General features: G+C 45.0%; 1 protein-coding gene across 1 annotated transcript in view; it reads left to right on the top strand.

The window, feature by feature from the left end:
• Window positions 1-2,692: 2,692 nt before the first annotated feature.
• WDFY1 (WD repeat and FYVE domain containing 1) overlaps window positions 2,693-18,298 on the top strand; it is a 69,782-nt gene continuing 54,176 nt past the window's right edge. Inside the window, exon 1 of the mRNA XM_031008597.3 lies at window positions 2,693-2,983. Coding sequence (XP_030864457.1) covers window positions 2,847-2,983 — 137 coding nt within the window. The 5' untranslated portion in view covers window positions 2,693-2,846. The remainder of the gene's footprint in view (window positions 2,984-18,298) is intronic.

Genomic DNA, 18,298 nt, shown 5'->3' with positions numbered 1-18,298 from the left:
TCTCTGAGCACTCCCTCACTCACTCTGCTCCAGCCTCACGGGGTGCCTGGCTGTCTCTACAAAACCCCTGGCATGTGCTCACCTCAATGCCTTAACACGTGCTCTTTTCTTTTCCAGAACAGTACTTGGCCCACATTTCCACATGGCTTACTCCCTCCTCTCCTTCTTGGCTCAAAATGTAACTTTACAATGAGGCTTTTACTGGCCACCTGTCTCAGGTTGCATTCTCCAGCAGCAGATAAGGTGATAGAGGTTGGCTCAGAGGGTGTTTATTAGGACTCAATGCCTGTGAAGGGAGGGGAGGTACCAGGATTAGGCAGGAGAAGTCAGCTGCAGTACACGCCTTACAAAGCCTTGTCCAATCTAGGAGAGTTCTAGAGCAAGTGTTGCTCATCGGTCTGTCTTGATGGTCAGGCTTTTATCCTCCTATCTTGTTCAGTTACTGAATGTGGGCTTCCCTGTGAAGGGAACAACAGAGACCCCGTGGTTCTCAGCAGCTGGGGCAGTCCCTGAAGGAGCTGAAGGGTAGAGGCTCTCTGCTGACCACTGTTCTTCCCTGAAAGCAGATCTGTGCAGTGTATTCCTGAATCTATCACACCATCTATTTAAAATCGCAACATCCCCTAGAGTCCCTATCACCCTTCCCTGCTTTATTTTCTCCATAGCATTTAATAGCATTGAACATCTTCTAATATATTATATAATTTAGTTTACTATCTGTTTCCTTCACTGGGATGTAAGTTCTAACAGCAGAGGGATTTTTGTCTCTCTTGAGCACTGCTGCATTTAGAATGGCACCTGGCTCACAGCAGCACTTGGGAGATGTTGGTTGATTAAACAAAGTTGTTCAGTAGCGTGTCTAGTCATTACACTGTACAGCCTCACAAGAACCATGTATTATTAATCTCATCAGCATACAGCATATAGTAAGTGTGCGATATATGTCTGTTGAATATATGAATAAATAAATTCATGAATGTTTGTTAATAACTTCATCATGAGAAAGTATTAGTACAATGGTGGCTCCTGCCCGTAATCCCAGCATTTTGGGAGGCTGAGGTGGGCAGATGATTTGAGGGCAGAAGTTTGAGACCAGCCTGGCCAACATGGTGAAACCCCGTCTCTAGTAAAAATACAAAATTAGCCAGGTATGGTGGTAGGTGCTTGTAATCCCAGCTACTCGGGAAGCTGAGACAGGTGAATCCCTTTAACCTGGGAGGCGGAGGTTGCCGTAAACCGAGATCGCACCACTGCACTCCAGCCTGGGTGACAGAGTGAGTTCGTCTCAAAAAACAAAAACAAAACAAAACAAAAACAAAAACAAAGTTCTAGTACATCACTGTACATAGAAGTACCATGTGATTCACATCCATAATTTAAAGTTTTTATTAGCTACCTTAAAAAAATAAGCAGGTCATATTAATTTTGATAGTATCTAACTCAATATATCCAAAATAGTATCATTTCAACATGCAATCATTGTAACAATTATTGATGAACTATATTACATCTTTTTTGTTTTGTGCTAAGTCTCTAAAATCTAGTAGTATTTTGCACTTGTACTACATCTCAGTTTGGAGAAGCCACATTTCAAGTGCTCTATAGTCATGTGGATAGTACGGTTCTAATGCAATTCTGCAATTCAGGTGTCAGAATAATATAGTGGGGCAGAAGTTTGGAGTCATTGACTTCCTGAGTCCAAATTTTGGCTCTTGAACTTACTGGTTGTCAATGACCTCTAGCCAAAAACCACCAGGAACAAATGGGGTTGATTGCTTGTTGGAGGGAGAAGACACACCATTGGGCATGGTGAGGTGTCTGGGTAAACGGATGTTAGGACAGTTTTATTATAGGATTTTGTGTTTGTGTTAGGTGACCTGGGAGAGCTTAAGGAAGAGAGGCTCTCCTCTGGACTGGATGTTGTCAGGAAATGCGTATAATTCTAAGGTTGCATATCTTAATAAATCTTATCTAAATGGAGGAAGACTAGATAGCGGTTAACATTATAATTAATAAAGAAATAAGAGTCACTCATATTAGCCAGGATAGGGGGATGTTTGGTAATTTCTGTGGCTTGTACATCGCTCATATTTTGGCCGTGTTTAGATGTGATTATGGAGTGGCCTCTTCTGATGTTTATGTTCCACAGGAAGCAAACACCTCCTAGCAACACCAAACCTCGGCTGATAGTACCAGGCAGCTCCTGGAGATCAAGGGCTGCTTTTCTCCCTCTCATAGCTATGCAACCTTAAGGTAGTGATCAAACTTCTCTGGTTGTTTTCTCATCTCTAAAATGGGAATACAAGAGCATCTATTTCTTCATTTCTTAAGATTATCAGTATTAAATGAGATGCAAAGACACTGAGTTAATGCCTGGTATATGGTCACCACTCAGTGAGTGCTATCTATTGTAGTTCAAAGATTCTAAGATGCACTATATTTTTTCACATTTTAACATTTCTGAAAGTGTGTGCCTTTCAAACAATGGCTTCTTCAAATGGATGAAATGTAGTATTGTAATTTCTGAAATCTCTGGTTTGGGGGACAATTCCTTGTCCCCTCCAGGTGCTCAATTTATTCCTGGGTGAAGGGCTTTACTTTTAAACCTTCCTTACTTTCCCCATTTCTCCGCAGGCGCCCTGTGGCATCCTCTCCCAGCCACAGACTTTTAGCTTGCGCGGCATCCCCAGGCAATACGGGCGGTGCGGCGGCAGCACTCGGGGGCTTACGGCGGCGCGGCGCCCAAGAGGCCCCAGCAGCCGAAGGGAAACCGGCGCCTCCCCGCCCGCCCAGCCGTCAGCTGATGGGCTGCCTGCCGAGGAGGCCGCCGCCGTCGCCGCGCGAACATGGCGGCCGAAATCCACTCCAGGCCGCAGAGCAGCCGCCCGGTGCTGCTGAGCAAGATCGAGGGGCACCAGGACGCCGTCACGGCCGCGCTGCTCATCCCCAAGGAGGACGGCGTGATCACGGCCAGCGAGGACAGGTAGGGCCCGGGCGCAGCCGGGGCGGCCCGAACTCCGCGACGACGGGGTGTGGGGGCGGTGGGGTCCGCGGCCCCGGTCCTTCCTGCGTGAGGGGGCTCCCCCGGCAGCACGGCCCCACCCCCACTCTGCGCCCCTTAGCTCCGCCGGGTTCCCGGTTCCCTCCCGCCGGTCCTCCAGCCTCGACTTGCACCTTTCCAGCCTGGGACCCCGGTCTCGCCCGCGCCCCTCCAGCCCGGATCCCCTGTCCCACTGCGCCCCTCCAGCCCGGGAACTCCGTCTTACCGCGTCGCCCAAGCCCGGGACCCTTGTTCCAACGTGTCTTTCCAGCCCAGGACCCCTGTTCCAGTGCGCTCTACCGCGCCCCTCCCAGCCCACCTCGCCCCTCCTGCCCAGGACCCCTGTTCCAATGCTCCCAACGCGCCCCTCCAGTCCGGGACCCTTGTCCCACTGCGACCGTCTATCCCGGGAGCTCCGTCCCACCGCGACCCTCTAGCCCGGATCTTCTGTCCCACTGCGCCCCTCCAGCCCGGGAACTCTGTCCCACCGCGCCACTCAAGCCCGGGACCCCGGTTCCAGTGCGCCCCAACGCACCTCTCCAGCCCAGGACCCCTGTCTCACAGCGCCCCTCCAGCGCGGGAACTCTGTCTCACCGCGCTGCTCAAGCCGGGGACCCCTGTTCCAGTGCGCACCAACGCGCCTCTCCCAGCCCCCCGCGTCCCTACAGCCCGGGGCCCCTGTCCCACCGCCCTCCTCTAACCAGGGAACCCCGACCTGCGGTGTCGCACTAGCCTGGGACTTTCGTTCCGGTCTCCCTCCCTGGCGGGGTTTAGCCTGGTACTAGGAAGGTGTTTCTTGGCCCTCCCGGGTCAGTTCCAAATCGTCTCTGGAAGCGTGGAGGACCGGCGGCTGGTCACTGCGGATCCTGGTGCCCGGGGTTTGCTTCTTTGCGAGGAACTCCAGCCGCCTTCGCTCTCTTCCTCCTCCTGTACTCAGGGATTTCACGCCACGCCAGGCCGCTAGATGAGTTATTTTTGCCACGACTGCTAGAATCACCTGAACTCTTATTTACTAAATAGGTTTTTGTGAAAGTGACTCATTTTTAAAAATATTTGGATGCATTTATTTTAAAAGGAAATTTTATTTATATCATTAGGAAAACTAACATTACTCACCAGACAGAGTAAACTAATAACTAAAACGTGTTAATTGGCATGCACACAGAGTCCTCTCTTGTACTGTGACATCTTGCATTGGATGCCTACCATGCTTTGGGAAACACTGATTGGGTCCAGTTTTCTCATTTCTCCTAAGAGGAAGCCGAGGCTGGTGGAGTTGTAGCTTGCTACTAAGTTACAGAGATACTGGTGAAGCCGGAAATGCAATCCAGGACTCCCACCAGCTCTGGGCCTGAGTGATTGGATTGGAACAGTATTTATGATTCAACTTTAAACTTTAGCGTCTTTCAAATCCTAAAGGTTTACAATGTCAGTAGCTTTCCGGTGGGAATTTGAAGGAAATGACTGATGTTTATTGAATGAAACTGTGTTTCCTTGATGCAATGAGCCGTCTTAAATAGGGATAGTCCACAAGTCCAAAAGCTTTCTGGAGGATGGAAGGTACTGCTTTTCTCTTAAAGCTGAAGGCGTAGTCTCTAGCCTTTTGTAATTGTACCTTTTGAAGTGACATTGACCCTGTCCTGAATGGGAAGAAAAAGCCTGAAGCCCCCAACTCCTGTTGGTCCTTTGGATTTTGCTTTTGAGTGAGCTTGTGCCTTTTTCCTCAATTAGATAATGAGCTGATTGTGAGCAGGCAGTGGCCTCTCCCTGCTGGTTCACCTGTAGCTGACTTCCAACAAGGAGGGGAGTGACTGGTAGGACCTGGGTGTGGGTCTGTAAAGCAGAAAGGAGTGAGAGAGATCGAGTGCACGAGACATGGGGAGAAGATGGGGACCTGAAAAAGGCAAGGACAGAATAATGACTTTTTTTTTTTTTTTTTTTAAGATGGAGGCTTGCTCTGTCACCCAGGCTGGATGGAGTGCAGTGGCATGATCTTGGTTCACTGCAACCTCCACCTCCCAGGTTCAAGCGATTCTCCTGCCTCAACCTCCTGAGTAGCTGGGACTATAGGCGCCTGCCACCACGCCCAGCTAATTTTTCTATTTTTAGTAGAGACAGGGTTTCACCATGTTGGTCAGGATGATATCGATCTCCTGACCTCGTGATCCACCCGCCTTGGCCTCCCAAAGTGTTGGGATTACAGGCATGATCCACTGGTGTCTGGCCAGAATAATGACTCTTGCATGATGTGAACGTAGATGCAGACGACACTCTTTAAAAGTTAGCCTTTGGCCAGGCGCAGTGGCTCATGCCTGTAATCCCAGCACTTTGGGAGGCCGAGGCGGGTGGATAACAAGGTCAGGAGATCGAGACCATCCTGGCTAACACGGTGAAACCCAGTCTCTACTAAAAATACAAAAATTAGCCAGGTGTGGTGGCAGGCGCCTGTAGTCCCAGCTACTCGGGAAGCTGAGGCAGGAGAATGGCGTGAACCTGGGAGGCAGAGCTTGCAGTGAGCCGAGATTGCGCCACTGCACTCCAGCCTGGGCGACAGAGCCAGACTCCGTATCAAAAAAAAAAAAAAAAAAGTTAGCAGCCTTTATTCGGTCAGATATTTTATTCATGAATCATGCGTGTTGGGTAAGTTGCTAAATATTTGAGATTGCTGGTCAGGAGCAGTGCTGATAAATGTTTTTGGAAAGTGATTACTAAGCTGCTCTGGGACTGAAACGTTCTGGGGGAGCTTGCATCTGCTCGCTTTTTCACTCGTGCACCACTGTTATTGCAGAGCCCAGGTAGATGACTGGACCAGGATGGGGTTGGCGTTTGAGGTTTCTGTTGTGTTCAGGCTCTTGCAACTTCCTTGAAGGGAGAACAACCTTTTTAGTAGGTGCTACACTTCATGAGATGTAATGAAAGCACATGGGTGTGGGTTTTTTCTTGGTGTTAGCCATGGCATAAATATGTGTCATGTTCTTCACTCATTTACTCATTCATTTAGGAAAAGCTTTTTTATTGAGTGTCAGGCCCTGAGGATACAACAGGGGTCAAAAGCCACACTACCTTGGCCAGGCAAGGTGGCTCACGCCTGTAATCCCAGCACATGTGTGGGGCCCATGCTAGACCTGTGGGGGAGAGACAGCTGACAGCTAAGTTGCTCTTTCCCAAGGGCTGAACAGTCTAGTGAAGAGATGGCCCCTATGTATTCAGCATCCAGTGCTGGGAAGACACAGGAAGAGGAGGCTCTTTGGGCTGGCGCCGGGGTTTGGGGACAGCCTCCTAGAGAAGGTCGTTGAGCTGGTCTTCATGGATAGAAGAGTGGCATCTAGAAAGGAAGGAGGGATGCACCCTCATCCCAGGCAGAGGAAGGAGGAAAGGACAGGAGGGAATTGTAAGAGGGAAAGAACCGTAGCTATTTCTAAGTGACCAGAGCAAAAGGTGGGCAGTGACAATAGCAACAGAGAGGACTGAGAGCTGGAAGGACCAGTGTCCAGTTTTGTTTTGTTTTTTAAATTAAAAAAAAAAAGTTTCTGGGGGCCAAGTGCGGTGGCTCACGCCTGTAATCCCAGCACTTTGGGAGGCCAAGGCAGGCAGATCACCTGAGGTTAGGAGTTCAAGAACAGCCTGGCCAACATGGTGAAACCCCACCTCTACTATAAATACAAAAATTGGCTGGGTGCAGTGGCTCACACTTGTAATTCCAGCACTTCGGGAGGCCGAGGCGGGTGGATCACCTGAAGTCAGGAGTTTGAGACTAGCCTGACCAACATGGAGAAACCCCATCTCTACTAAAAATACAAAATTAGCTGGGCGTGGTGGCACATGCCTGTAATCCCAGCTACTTGGGAGGCTGAGGCAGGAGAATCACTTGAACCCAGGAAGCAGAGGTTGAAGTGAGCCGAGATCATGCCATTGCCCTCCAGCCTGTGCAACAAGAGTGAAACTCTGTCTCAAAAAACAAAAACAAAACCCACAAAAATTAGCTGGGCATGGTGGCACACACCTGTGGTCCCAGCTACTTGGGAGGCTGAGACAGGAGAATCACTTGAACCTGGGAGGCGGAGGTTGCAGTGAGCTGAGATCACGCCACTCCACTCCAGCCGGGGCAACAAGAATGAAACTTTGTCTCAAAAAAAAAGAAAAAAGAAAGAATTTGGACCTTATTTTGCAGGCAGTGTAGAACCATCAAAGAGTTCAAAACAAGCAAATGATATGATCGGAATTTGTAATTTAGAAATAACAATAGCTAACCTGTTGAAAGTCCCTTTTCTCCACGAGTACAGAATTGGACCTTATGTGTTATTGGATCCAATCCTCACACTCCCTATAAGGTAGGTACAGTCACCTTCTCTTATCAGCAGTTCCAAAATTTAGTGCATTCTAAACGTCAGAAGTGTGTATGTGTGTGTGTAAATTGGACCTGAAAACTCGTTTGGTGCTAAAATTTGGCCTGAACAAATGAGAATGTTTGTAATCTTTATTTACTGCATGCATCACAGTGGCATGATCTTGGCTCACTGCAACCTCTGCCTCCCAGGTTCAAGCGATTCTCCTGCTTCAGCCTCCCGAGTAGCTGGGATTACAGGCACCTGCCACCACACCCAGCTAACTTTTGTATTTTTAGTAGAGACAGGGTTTCACCGTCTTGGCCAGGCTGGTCTTGAACTCCTAACCTCGTGATCCACCCACCTCGGCCTCCCAAAGTACTGGGATTACAGGCATGAGCCAGTAGCTTTTTACATTTAAAGTAGGGTCCAGCTGAAGTAAATTCATTTTACAAACGCTAAAAGCAGTGAGAACTAGCTGAGAGCATTTTGAGAAGAAAAGTGAAAGGTATGAAGGTTTTCCTGAAGTTAGTGTCCACTTTTGTAAAATCTAGGCCAGTGGTTCTGGGCCAGGGGTGGTTTTGCCCCCCAGGGGACATTTGGTAATATCTGGAGACATTTTTGGTTGTCATGATGTGGGGGAGGTGATATGGTTTGGCTGTGTCCCCACCCAAATCTTATCTTGAATTGTAGCTCCCATAATTCACATGTGTTGTGGGAGGGACCCAGGGGGAAATAATTGAATCATGAGGGCAGTTTCCCCCATACTGTTCTCGTGGCAGTGAGTAAGTCTCAGGAGATCTGATGGTTTTACAAGGGAAAACCCCTTTGGCTTGGTTCCCATTTCTCTCTTGTCTGCTACCATGTAAGACATGCCTTCTGCCTTCCACCATGATTGTAAGGCCTCCCTAGCCACATGGAACTGTGAGTCCATTGAATCTCATTTTGTTTATAATTACCTAGTTTCTGGTATGTGTTTATCAGCAGTGTGAAAATGGACTAATACTGTATGAAACTAATACTGGCATCTAGGTAGAGGGTAGGGATGCATCTCAGTATCCTGTTATGCCCCACACCAAAGGATTATTGAGCCCCAAATGTCAATAGTGCTGATATTGAGAAACCCCAGTCCAGGCTTCATGTACTTATCTGGCCTCTCTAGAACACTGGTTCTTTAACTTGAGTGTGCATCAGAATCACCTGGGGGTCTTGTTGAAATTCGGGTTGCTAGACCCCACCCCCAGACTTTCTGATTTGGAAAGTCAGGTGGGGCCTGAGAGTTGGCATTTCTGCCAAGTTTCCAGGTGACGTTGATGCTGATGCTGCTAGTCCAGGGACCACGCTTAGAACCATGGCTCTACGAGAAAGGAGGGTTATTTGTCACTGTGCTTGCCTATGTACAACCACCAAGAAAGAATACTGAATACAAAAATTAGCCAGGCATGGTAGTGTGCACCTGTAATCCTAGCTACTTGGGAGACTGAGACGGGAGAATCACTTGAGCCCGGTAGGCGGAGGTTGAGGTGAGCTGAGATCATGCCACTGTACTCCAGCCTGGGTGACAGACCAAAACCCTGTCTCAAAAAAAAAAAAAAAAAAAAATACTGCTTACATTTTATCCTCTTTTTTTTTGTCACCTTCTGGGATATATTTACCTGGGGTCATTCACAGATAGCCACCTAGTTCACTGTAATCAAACTGCATATGACAAAGCTAGATACGGTCAGCACTCCAAAGAGTATTAAGCCAATGTGGGATATCAAAGCTTAATGCCATTACATCTGGGAGTCACAGGTCGTTAGTGGTTTGGGTGGTCAGCTTAGGGTTCTGCTTAGAAACCTTTATGGATTAATGTCTCATGAATGGTTAATAGAAAATGGTACTACTTCTTGTATGAAGTCATTAGTATTTTGCTGAAGTAATAATTACCTTAAGCTCTTTAATTTAAATTTAAGTTTAAGAATTTGAACTACAGTGGTGACTTCCCTGGTAGGGGAAACAGAAAATAAGACTCTGCTTTCAGAACAGAACTAAAATGGTGAGACAGTAGGAACCAGTATGTTTGCTTTTTAGACTTTTTTGCTGTGGACTGCACCAAAAATGTAGACAGTCAGTTGATTGAATGATACAATTTAAAAGGTAAAAGCTTTATAAAGCCTTATAAATAAGTTAACGCTATAGGCCTACTGTCTTCACTTTTGAGAAATAGAGTTTGTGGATGGACGTACTTATACTGTTGCATTAGGGGCTCGCAGGCCAAGATTGGTTTCTGCAGGAAACTCAATTTTGTTTGTCCCAAGTTAAAGATAAATCTCATGTGATTTAAAATGTTTTAAGATGTTGCACTTAGGCTGGGAAAGAGTAAAGATTACAGAAAACCAACTTTTAGATGTTTTTTAGCATTTTCCTTTTTTAAAAATTATACCAAATATGTAATATATTTGCTTCCACTTAGATATATCTAAGTTTATTAAGATGGTTTGGGGAAAAATTTGTATATTTACCAATTGTTCACATAGAAACAATCTTAAATAAATAACTTGATTTTTAAGTGTTATGCCTGGGAGGAAGGCTGGCATAGCTGGAATTCATTAGTTAATACAGAAAACCAGGATGTTAACTGCTGTATTTTCATTGTCATGCAGAGCCTAAAAGTAGACTTTAATTTGTGTTATAAAATAAACTGAAGACTTGGGAAGGCAGGAAGCCTGGGCGGCCACACATTTACTCCTGTATTGTTAGAGTGATCCTTCATTGTTAACAATCATTTTCTTTTTATAGCATAGTTAAGAACAAAGGCTTGGGAGCCAGAATGCCTCAGTTTGAATCCCAGCCCTGTGATCTTAGACAAGTTATTTAACGTCACTGTATCACAGTTTTCTCATGTGCAAAAGGGACATGAGTCCATTTTGTACCTGCTTTACAGAGTTTTGTGAGGATTAGGTGAATTAAACCACGTGGAACAGTGCCTAGCACAGAGAAAACATTATGCAAGTGTTAGCTGTTATTGTTTTCATTCCCATTTATTTTCCATTTAATTGCTTTAATCTTAAAGACTGGCACAGAGAAAGCACTATACAAGTGTTAGCTATTATTATTTTCATTTCCACTTATTTTGCATTTTATTACTTTAATCTTATGAAACAGTAATATGTTTCTACTTACTCTGTATGCATGTTTGTGTGTGCACGTGCATAAGTGAAAATAAAAAAATTTTTCCTGTTTGAATAGGACAATACCGTTTGAGGGGTTATTTACAATCCTAAATTCTTAGAACTGCCTTTGAGTCATGCCTTTTCTTTATTTCCATATTTGGTTACTTGCAGGTCATGTCAGTGATTAGTTTCACTTAGACATCTTTCCCCTGCTATATTTGAGATCCTCAAGATCGGGTTCATTGATTCACTAGAAAGATTGACACATTATAGTCATATGCATGGCTGTGATTTATCATAGCCAAAAGATGCAAAACAAAATCAGCACATGGGGTGAAATCCAGAGGAAACCAGACACAAGGCTTCTAAGAGTCCTCTTCCTGTGGAGTCACAGGACATGCTAATTCAGATTGAATTAAGGCAACATGTGTGAAATATTGTTTATCAGGGAAGCTCCTTAGAGACTTTATTCAGTGTTAGAGGCTGGTCATGTAGGCGCCCTTGGCTAATGTTCCAAAATTCCAAACTCTCAGAAGGAAGGTAGGTGGTCAACATAAACCACATATTTTATACAGGCATGAAGCACAGTGAGCCATTCTTAGGAGTTAGGGAATGGTGAGATCCCCTCCGGATAAACAAGGTCCCAGACACCTGCCAAGGGCCAACCTTGCAAGCAAGACTTTCTAAGGACAGCAGCATCAGGCCTGCTGTGGGAAATCTTTTCTGCCCACCTGCCCATAATTACCCTAGTGTTTGTCCTCATCATCTTTTAAACCTCATTTTTCAAAGCCTGTTAATTGGCTTCCCTGAGTTCCAGCATACTGTACTTGGATCTGTCCCACTAATCTCCTATCTTTAACTAGGCTTTTATTGTGTCTTTTTCCTGCTCATGACCTTTCATTAGCTCCTTATTTAGTCATGTCTGTAAAAGGACTTTGGGGGCCGGGCGCAGTGGCTCATGCCTGTAATCACACAACATGGGGAGGCTGAGGCAGGCAGATTGCTTGAGGCCAGGAGTTAGAGACCAGCCTGGCCAACATAGTCAAACTCTGTCTCTACTAAAAATACAAAAATTAGCCAGGTGTAGAGGCACATGCCTGTAATCCTCCCAAGAAGCTGGGCTGAGGCACAAGAATTGCTTGAACCCAAGAGGCATAGGTTGCAGTGAGCCAAGATCATGCTGCTGCCCTCCAGCTTGGGCAATAAAGCAAGACTCTGTCCCAAAAAAAAAAAAAAAAAAAAAAAGCACTTTCGGAGCCCCATAACTGCTCCCTGCTAAGCTTTATTTCCACCTTCTATCTCTCATTTATTGTGGTTCTTTTGTGTCCAGTGAAGTCAGTGTGTGTTCTGTCCCACTCACACCTGGTACATTTCCCACCTGGGTGCCTTTGCCTCCCTCACCAGGAACCTCGCTTGCCCTCTCTCCTGTATTCCTCCTTCATCTCCTAGATCCACTTCAAGTTCCACCTCCTCCATTGAATAATTCTTCCCAGCCCATCATTCTCTGTCCTTTCTGAGCTTCCTTCAACACTCCTAGTATATTACTGATGATGCCTAGTTAATTACAATCAGGTATTAGTTCCTGTTGCTTTGTGTTTATTCATCTTATCTTCCCACATAGTCTGTACTCCACCAGGTACTGCATAACTAGCTACTGGTTGAATGATACAGACTTAACCATTTCTGCACAGTAGACATTTCCTCTGCTGTGTTTAGCTTTAATAATCTGCTAGTTCTTTCCTAAGAAGCAGATTGTAATATAATGAATGATATTTGTTTCTAGAATTTAGGTATTCATCTTCCCTCTCTACAAAGTATGCTCAGCAAATCTTTCTGAGAGTTGTTAAGACATTATGAGCACATATATACTGATTTCATGATGTATTTTTGTCATACTTCATGGTGAAATAATCTCTTTATTCACTTTTCTTTGTCAACCACATACTACTTTGCTCAAAACACTTCCCTTCAAGGTCAAGGTGAATCTACAGCAGATCACCGTCAAAGAAATTTTAAGTAAAAAGTCACCTGTCTGGATTTTTTTTCTCTTTCTCCTCATCTTTATACTTGATTTAGACACTTAGCGTCAGTAGAGTCCAGTTGCAAAGGTTAATGGGGAGATGAGGGTGCTTATAGTGCAACCAGTATTGATGGGGGGCATTTTTGGTTTCTAGGTTATGGTTTATAGAAAATACAGCCTAGTATGGAATTCCTGGGATACCTGCAGTGTCACAAAGAGGCTTCGTCCTGCTGTGCTGTTCTCCCTCGCCAAAACCCTCTTCTCAGTTTCATTTGCTTGATTAACTCCTTCTCATCCATTAGGACTTCTTGTGCAATGTTTGCCAAATCCCCCAACCCACTATACCACCATTCCCACTCCCTAACATTAATCTACCCTTTTTCTGTCCTCATAGCTCATACCACATTATATTGTTATTGTTACTCATTTACATATTTGTCTTTACTAATTAAACTTTTTCTGGCTGGGCGCAATGGCTCATGCCTGTAACCCCAGCACTTTGGGAGGCCGAGGCAGGTGGATCACCTGAGGTCAGGAGTTGGAGACCAGCCTGGCCAACATGGTGAAACCCCATCTCTACTAAAAATACAAAGATTAGCCAGGCATGGTGGCAGATGCCCGTAATCCCAGCTACTGGGGAGGTTGAGGCAGGAGAATCGCTTGAACCCAGGAGTTGGAGGTTGCAGTGGGCTGAGATAGTACCATTGCACTCCAGCTTGGGTGACAAGAGTGAGACTCTGTCTCAAAAATTAAAAAAATAAAATAACATTTTTCTAACATGAAAAACAGTGTAAAGCTTATAGTAATGTCTCAAGTGTTAGTTTGATTGAATCAGTCAACAAATCTGTTAGGGAAAAAGAAGCATGGAACATAATCTAAAAATAGGCCACTGTCTGGGCGTGGTGGCTCACGCCTGTAATCCCAGCACTTTGCGGGGCCGAGGTGGGTGAATCACTTAAGGTCAGGAGATTGCGACCAGCCTGGCCAATGTGGTGAGACACCCCATCTCTACTGAAAATACAAAAATTAGCTGGGTGAGGTGTTGTGCGCCTGAAGTCCCAGCTACTCGGTAGGCTGAGGCAGGAGAATTGCTTGAACTTGGGAAGCGGAGGTTGCAGTCAGCCGAGATTGTGCCACTTTACTCCAGCCTGGGTGACAGAGTGAGATTCTCTTTCTCAAAAAAAAAAAAAAAAAAGAAAAAAAAAAGGCTGCTATTCCTTATTAGAAACTGTGCTTCTTTGTGATTCCTTTAATTTGTGTTTCAAGACTTCTAGGCTATGGATAGGGTTCGAGACTTTTTTTTTTTTTCTTTTTTTTTGAGGCAGGGTCTCACTCTGTCTCCCAGGCTGGTGTGCAGTGGCACAATCAGAGCTCACTGTAGCCTCCACCTCCTGGGCTCAAACGATCCTCCCACCTCAGCCTCCTGAGTTTGAGACCACAGACACGTACCACCACTCCTTGCTAATTTTTGATTTTTTTTGTAGAGATGGGGGGGGGTCTCACTATGTTGCTCAGGCTGGTCTTGAACTCGTGGGCTCAAGTGATCCTCCAGCCTCAGTCTGCCAAGTAGCTGGGATAACAGACATGTGCCACCATGCCCAGCTAATTTATTTTTATTTTTTGTAGAGACAGGGTCTTGGTATGTTGCCAGGCTGGTCTCAAGCCCCTAGGCTCAAGTGATCCTCCCACCTCGGCCTCCCAGAGTACTGGGATTACAGGTCTGAGCCACTGTGCCTGGCCAGACTTTGTAATTTAAGAAAGTGTTGCCTAGATCCTCCATGGACTCTAGCCTGTCTAGATTATTCCTGCTCTTCAGTGATTGGAGTGGTTTCTAGGCTTCTTGATGGCACAAGGATCACAAAAAATTATTTTTATGCTAACAGTGAAAAGATTACAGCAAGAATGGTTTGGAGTAAAAAAAAAAAAAAATCTGCAGGTTTTCAGCCAATCTGGCTTCTGGAAGGGTGATATTTGTTTAAAGGGGGTGCAAATGCTGGGGCCACCCAGTGGCTTCCTCCCTGGATAAAATCTGCCTGTGGTGACATCAGCAGTCTAATTCTTGGTCACAGACCCTTGAAGCTGTCCTGTGGGAGGGGATGGAAATTTCTGTTTTTCTCAGCCAATGTAGTTCTCCTTTACAAAATGAGGCTGGTTTCTCTGCCTTTTAATTTAGAGAATAAATTCAATAACAATCTAACATTTTCTCTCCCTGTTACCAAAGGAGAAAGACTTCTTTTTGCAGCAAGAATGAACAGGGCAGAATTCCAGAGACTTGTTGGAAGGAAATTGCTATTTATTCGATAAAAACAGATGGCACTGATAGCTATGTTGTTCCTTCCCCCTTTCAGGCAAACGTCTTAATGTTATAGAAACCATCTAGCATGCCAGAAGTACACTTTTTTTTTTTTTCCTTTATCCCCTGGAGGTACTGTCAGACTAGGAAAAAATATCCTTCGCTATAGGTGACAGAAATGTTCACAGATTTACCAAGATTTGAAATAGTATCAGCATCCCTAAGAATGACCAGAAAATCAGATTTTCTCAGAATTACTGTTTGCCCAGAGTTTATAAGAAATCAGGACCTTGGACTTAATTTGTAACATATAGTATGCCCTTTTAAAATGATTAATTGAATGATCTCTTTTTATCAGTTTAGAATTTAAGGATGGTTAAATTGCTTTAATTTAGCTGTTTTTGGAGTGATTAGGGTGTGTTTTTGAGAAAGTTTAAAAAAGATATTCAGTTTCAGAGATGTTGCTGTTTCAGGCCAGGTAGAACTTGGTGTGATTTTATAGAAATAATTATGTGCTAGTTGAGTCTGCTTATTAAAGTGTGGACATCAATTTCAAGGTAATCGACCCGGTGCCATGGCTCATGCCTGTAATCCCAGCACTTTGGGAGGCCGAGGCGGGCGGATCACAAGGTCAGGAGATCGAGACCATCCTGGCTAACACGGTGAAACCCTGTCTCTACTAAAAATACAAAAAAAATTAGCCAGGCGTGGTGGCAGGCACCTGTAGTCCCAGCTGCTCGGGAGGCTGAGGCAGGAGAATGGCGTGAACCCAGGAGGCGGAGCTTGCAGTGAGCCGAGATTGCACCACTGCACTCCAGCCTGGGCGACAGAGCGAGACTTTGTCTCAAAAAAAAAAAAAAAAGAAAGGCACTCATACTGGTAATACATACTAGAAAATATGTATTGAACCCAAATGTATATCCTTATGGAATTACAGGTTTAAAAATATTTCCAGTGCCGTTTCTGGTACGGGGGAAAAAAAAAATTAGGCCAGGTGCAGTGGCTCACGCCTGTAATCCCAGCACTTTGGGAGGCCGAGGTAGGTGGACCACTTGAGGCCAGGAGTTCAAGACCAGCCTGGCCAACATGGCGAAACCCTGTCTCTACTAAAAATACAAAAATTAGCTGGGTGTGGTAGTGCATGCCTGTAGTCCCAGCTACTTAGGAAGCTGAGGCAAGAGAATTGCTTGAACCCGGGAGGCAGAGGCTGCAGTGAGCTGAGATCACGCCACTGCCTCCAACCTGTGCAACAGAGCAAGACTCTGCCTCAAAAAAAGAAAGAAAAATATTAATGACTCCTGCAAGATGCCTCCTGGTTTGTGAGCCAGTGCTTTTCAGAGGAAAAAATTGTACCTTGAATCTATCTTTGCTCCGACTGTATTGTGGCTTAAATAGATGAGGCTTTCGAGACTTAGTGATTCCCTTAAGTGTATTTTAACCTTGTTTTTAATTGGCTGTTTGATAGAGTTTAACAGTAGAAATAAAAAGGAATCCTTCTACTTATGATGATCATCAGGCATATCTTTCAGCAGATCAAAGATTAATCTCCCTGGAATAAACACTTTATTCTTAATCATAACTGTGGTTATAACTCCACTTTTCATATATCTACTATAGGAAGGTAAAGCATACAGAAGTTTTATCCTTGGTAGACAGGATAACAAACATTACTATATGATATTTAAGAGTAATAACTTTATTTTGTACTTCAGTGACTGCTTCCATTTTTAAGGATTCAAATTAGCACTTGTGCAAAATGGGAATCCTGTATTTCAATTAAGAGTTGAAATGGAGTTATTCATACTATCTACTTTAAAATCCTTGGCATTCAATAAATGCCAAATGCTTTTTATTTTTAATTTTAACCTCAGATTCCTATGATTCTTAAAGGTATAGTATTTATTTGGAACAGAAAGCATGGTGTCAGTTAGCTCGTGCTACATAACAAACTACCTCAAAACTCAGTGGCTTAAAACAGCAGGGATTTGTCATTGTTCATGAGCCTACAGGTCACCTAGGCGGTGCTTCTGGCCTCAGCCAGGCTCACTCATTCTTGTGGCCAGCCGTGGGCCAGCTCTGCTGAGCTTAGCTGGACTCTTTCTCATGCCTGGGAGTGAGCTTGCTACAGGCGGGCCGAGGATGGCTTCAGCTGGGACAGTTGAGCTCTCTTACATGTCGTCATTTGTCCTCTGGGAAGCTGGCCCCTGTGGTTCATGTGACGTGGCAGTCTTCCAAGACACGGAGTGAGAGCAAACCAGGCCTCTGGACCCAGTACTAGCACCCCATTCAGCCACATTTTTTTAAACATAGCGTCACTAGCCAACCCATATTCAAGGCTCAGAGAAATAGGCAAGGCGCGGCGGTTCATGCCTGGGAGGCCAAGGAGGGCGGATCACGTGAGGTCAGGAATTCGAGACCAGTCTGGTCAACATGGTGAAACCTCGTCTCTACTAAAAATACACAAACTTAGCCTGGCGTGGTGGCGCATGCCTGTAATCCCAGCTACTCAGGAGGCTGAGGCAAGAGAATCGCCTGAACCCGGGAGGCGGAGGTTGCAGTGAGCTGAGATCAAGCCATTGCACTCCAGCCTGGGTGACAGAACCGGACTCCGTCTCAAAACAAAAACAAGGCTCAGAGAAATATATTCCATCTCTTGATGTAAAGAGCTGCAAAATGGCTGATTGTAAGGAGCGTGGATGCAGGGAGGAGTAAAGAATTGAGCACATTGTTTTTTAAATTGTTTCACCACAGGCACCTACATACAATATCGCACCCTGTAGCTAGATTGGGCTAAATCTAGAGCTGGAGGTAGTGAGAGACTTTGTTGGAATCACCACTCCTATTTAGCACAGAGGTCAGTATTTCTTTGAACCAAGTGAGCTTTGAAGTTAGACCTGAACTTTTCCATACTCTGATTTATTTGGGGGGAAAAAGTAATTTAATGCTTCTTGTTTCCTTATTGTTTAGGAGTTACTGCTTTGGAGGATAAAGTGTGGATTTCTAAAAAGCCTTTAAAAAAGTTTTACTTACTTACCACATAAGGCTGCTTTGCTTTGAATTGTTTACTTTGATAATGTTTTAAAGATGAACTTTCACCATCTTCTGATAAGAGAGAAAGTTGGTCAAGCAACTAACTGAAGTCAGTCTGATGCAGTGCTGCTGTTGGTTTGTGTGATTTTCAGATCGTATCTCTCCTTGCTTCTGCTTCCTTAAGTGTAAAATGAAGGCAGAAGCGCCTGTCATCCCTGCCATCAGGATGTGGCACCTCGTTCTCAACAGACCACAAGCTTTTCATGAATCTTTATTTTTTTAAATTTTTTTTAGAGAAGGTGGTAGAGGGAAGTTCAGGGAGGTGCAGGGAGGTGGGAAATCACAGAGTTGCTTTTCATGAATCTTGATGTGTGTCTAGAATGCAGGAACATTCTTGTGTGTGCCACAACAGTTCAGTGTTGTGAGCTTGCAGGA

The sequence above is a fragment of the Gorilla gorilla genome, chromosome 11 (assembly GCF_029281585.2).
Source record: "Gorilla gorilla gorilla isolate KB3781 chromosome 11, NHGRI_mGorGor1-v2.1_pri, whole genome shotgun sequence".
In the NCBI taxonomy this organism is placed as follows: Eukaryota; Metazoa; Chordata; class Mammalia; order Primates; family Hominidae; genus Gorilla; species Gorilla gorilla.
This window is presented reverse-complemented; position numbering and strand designations above follow the sequence as displayed.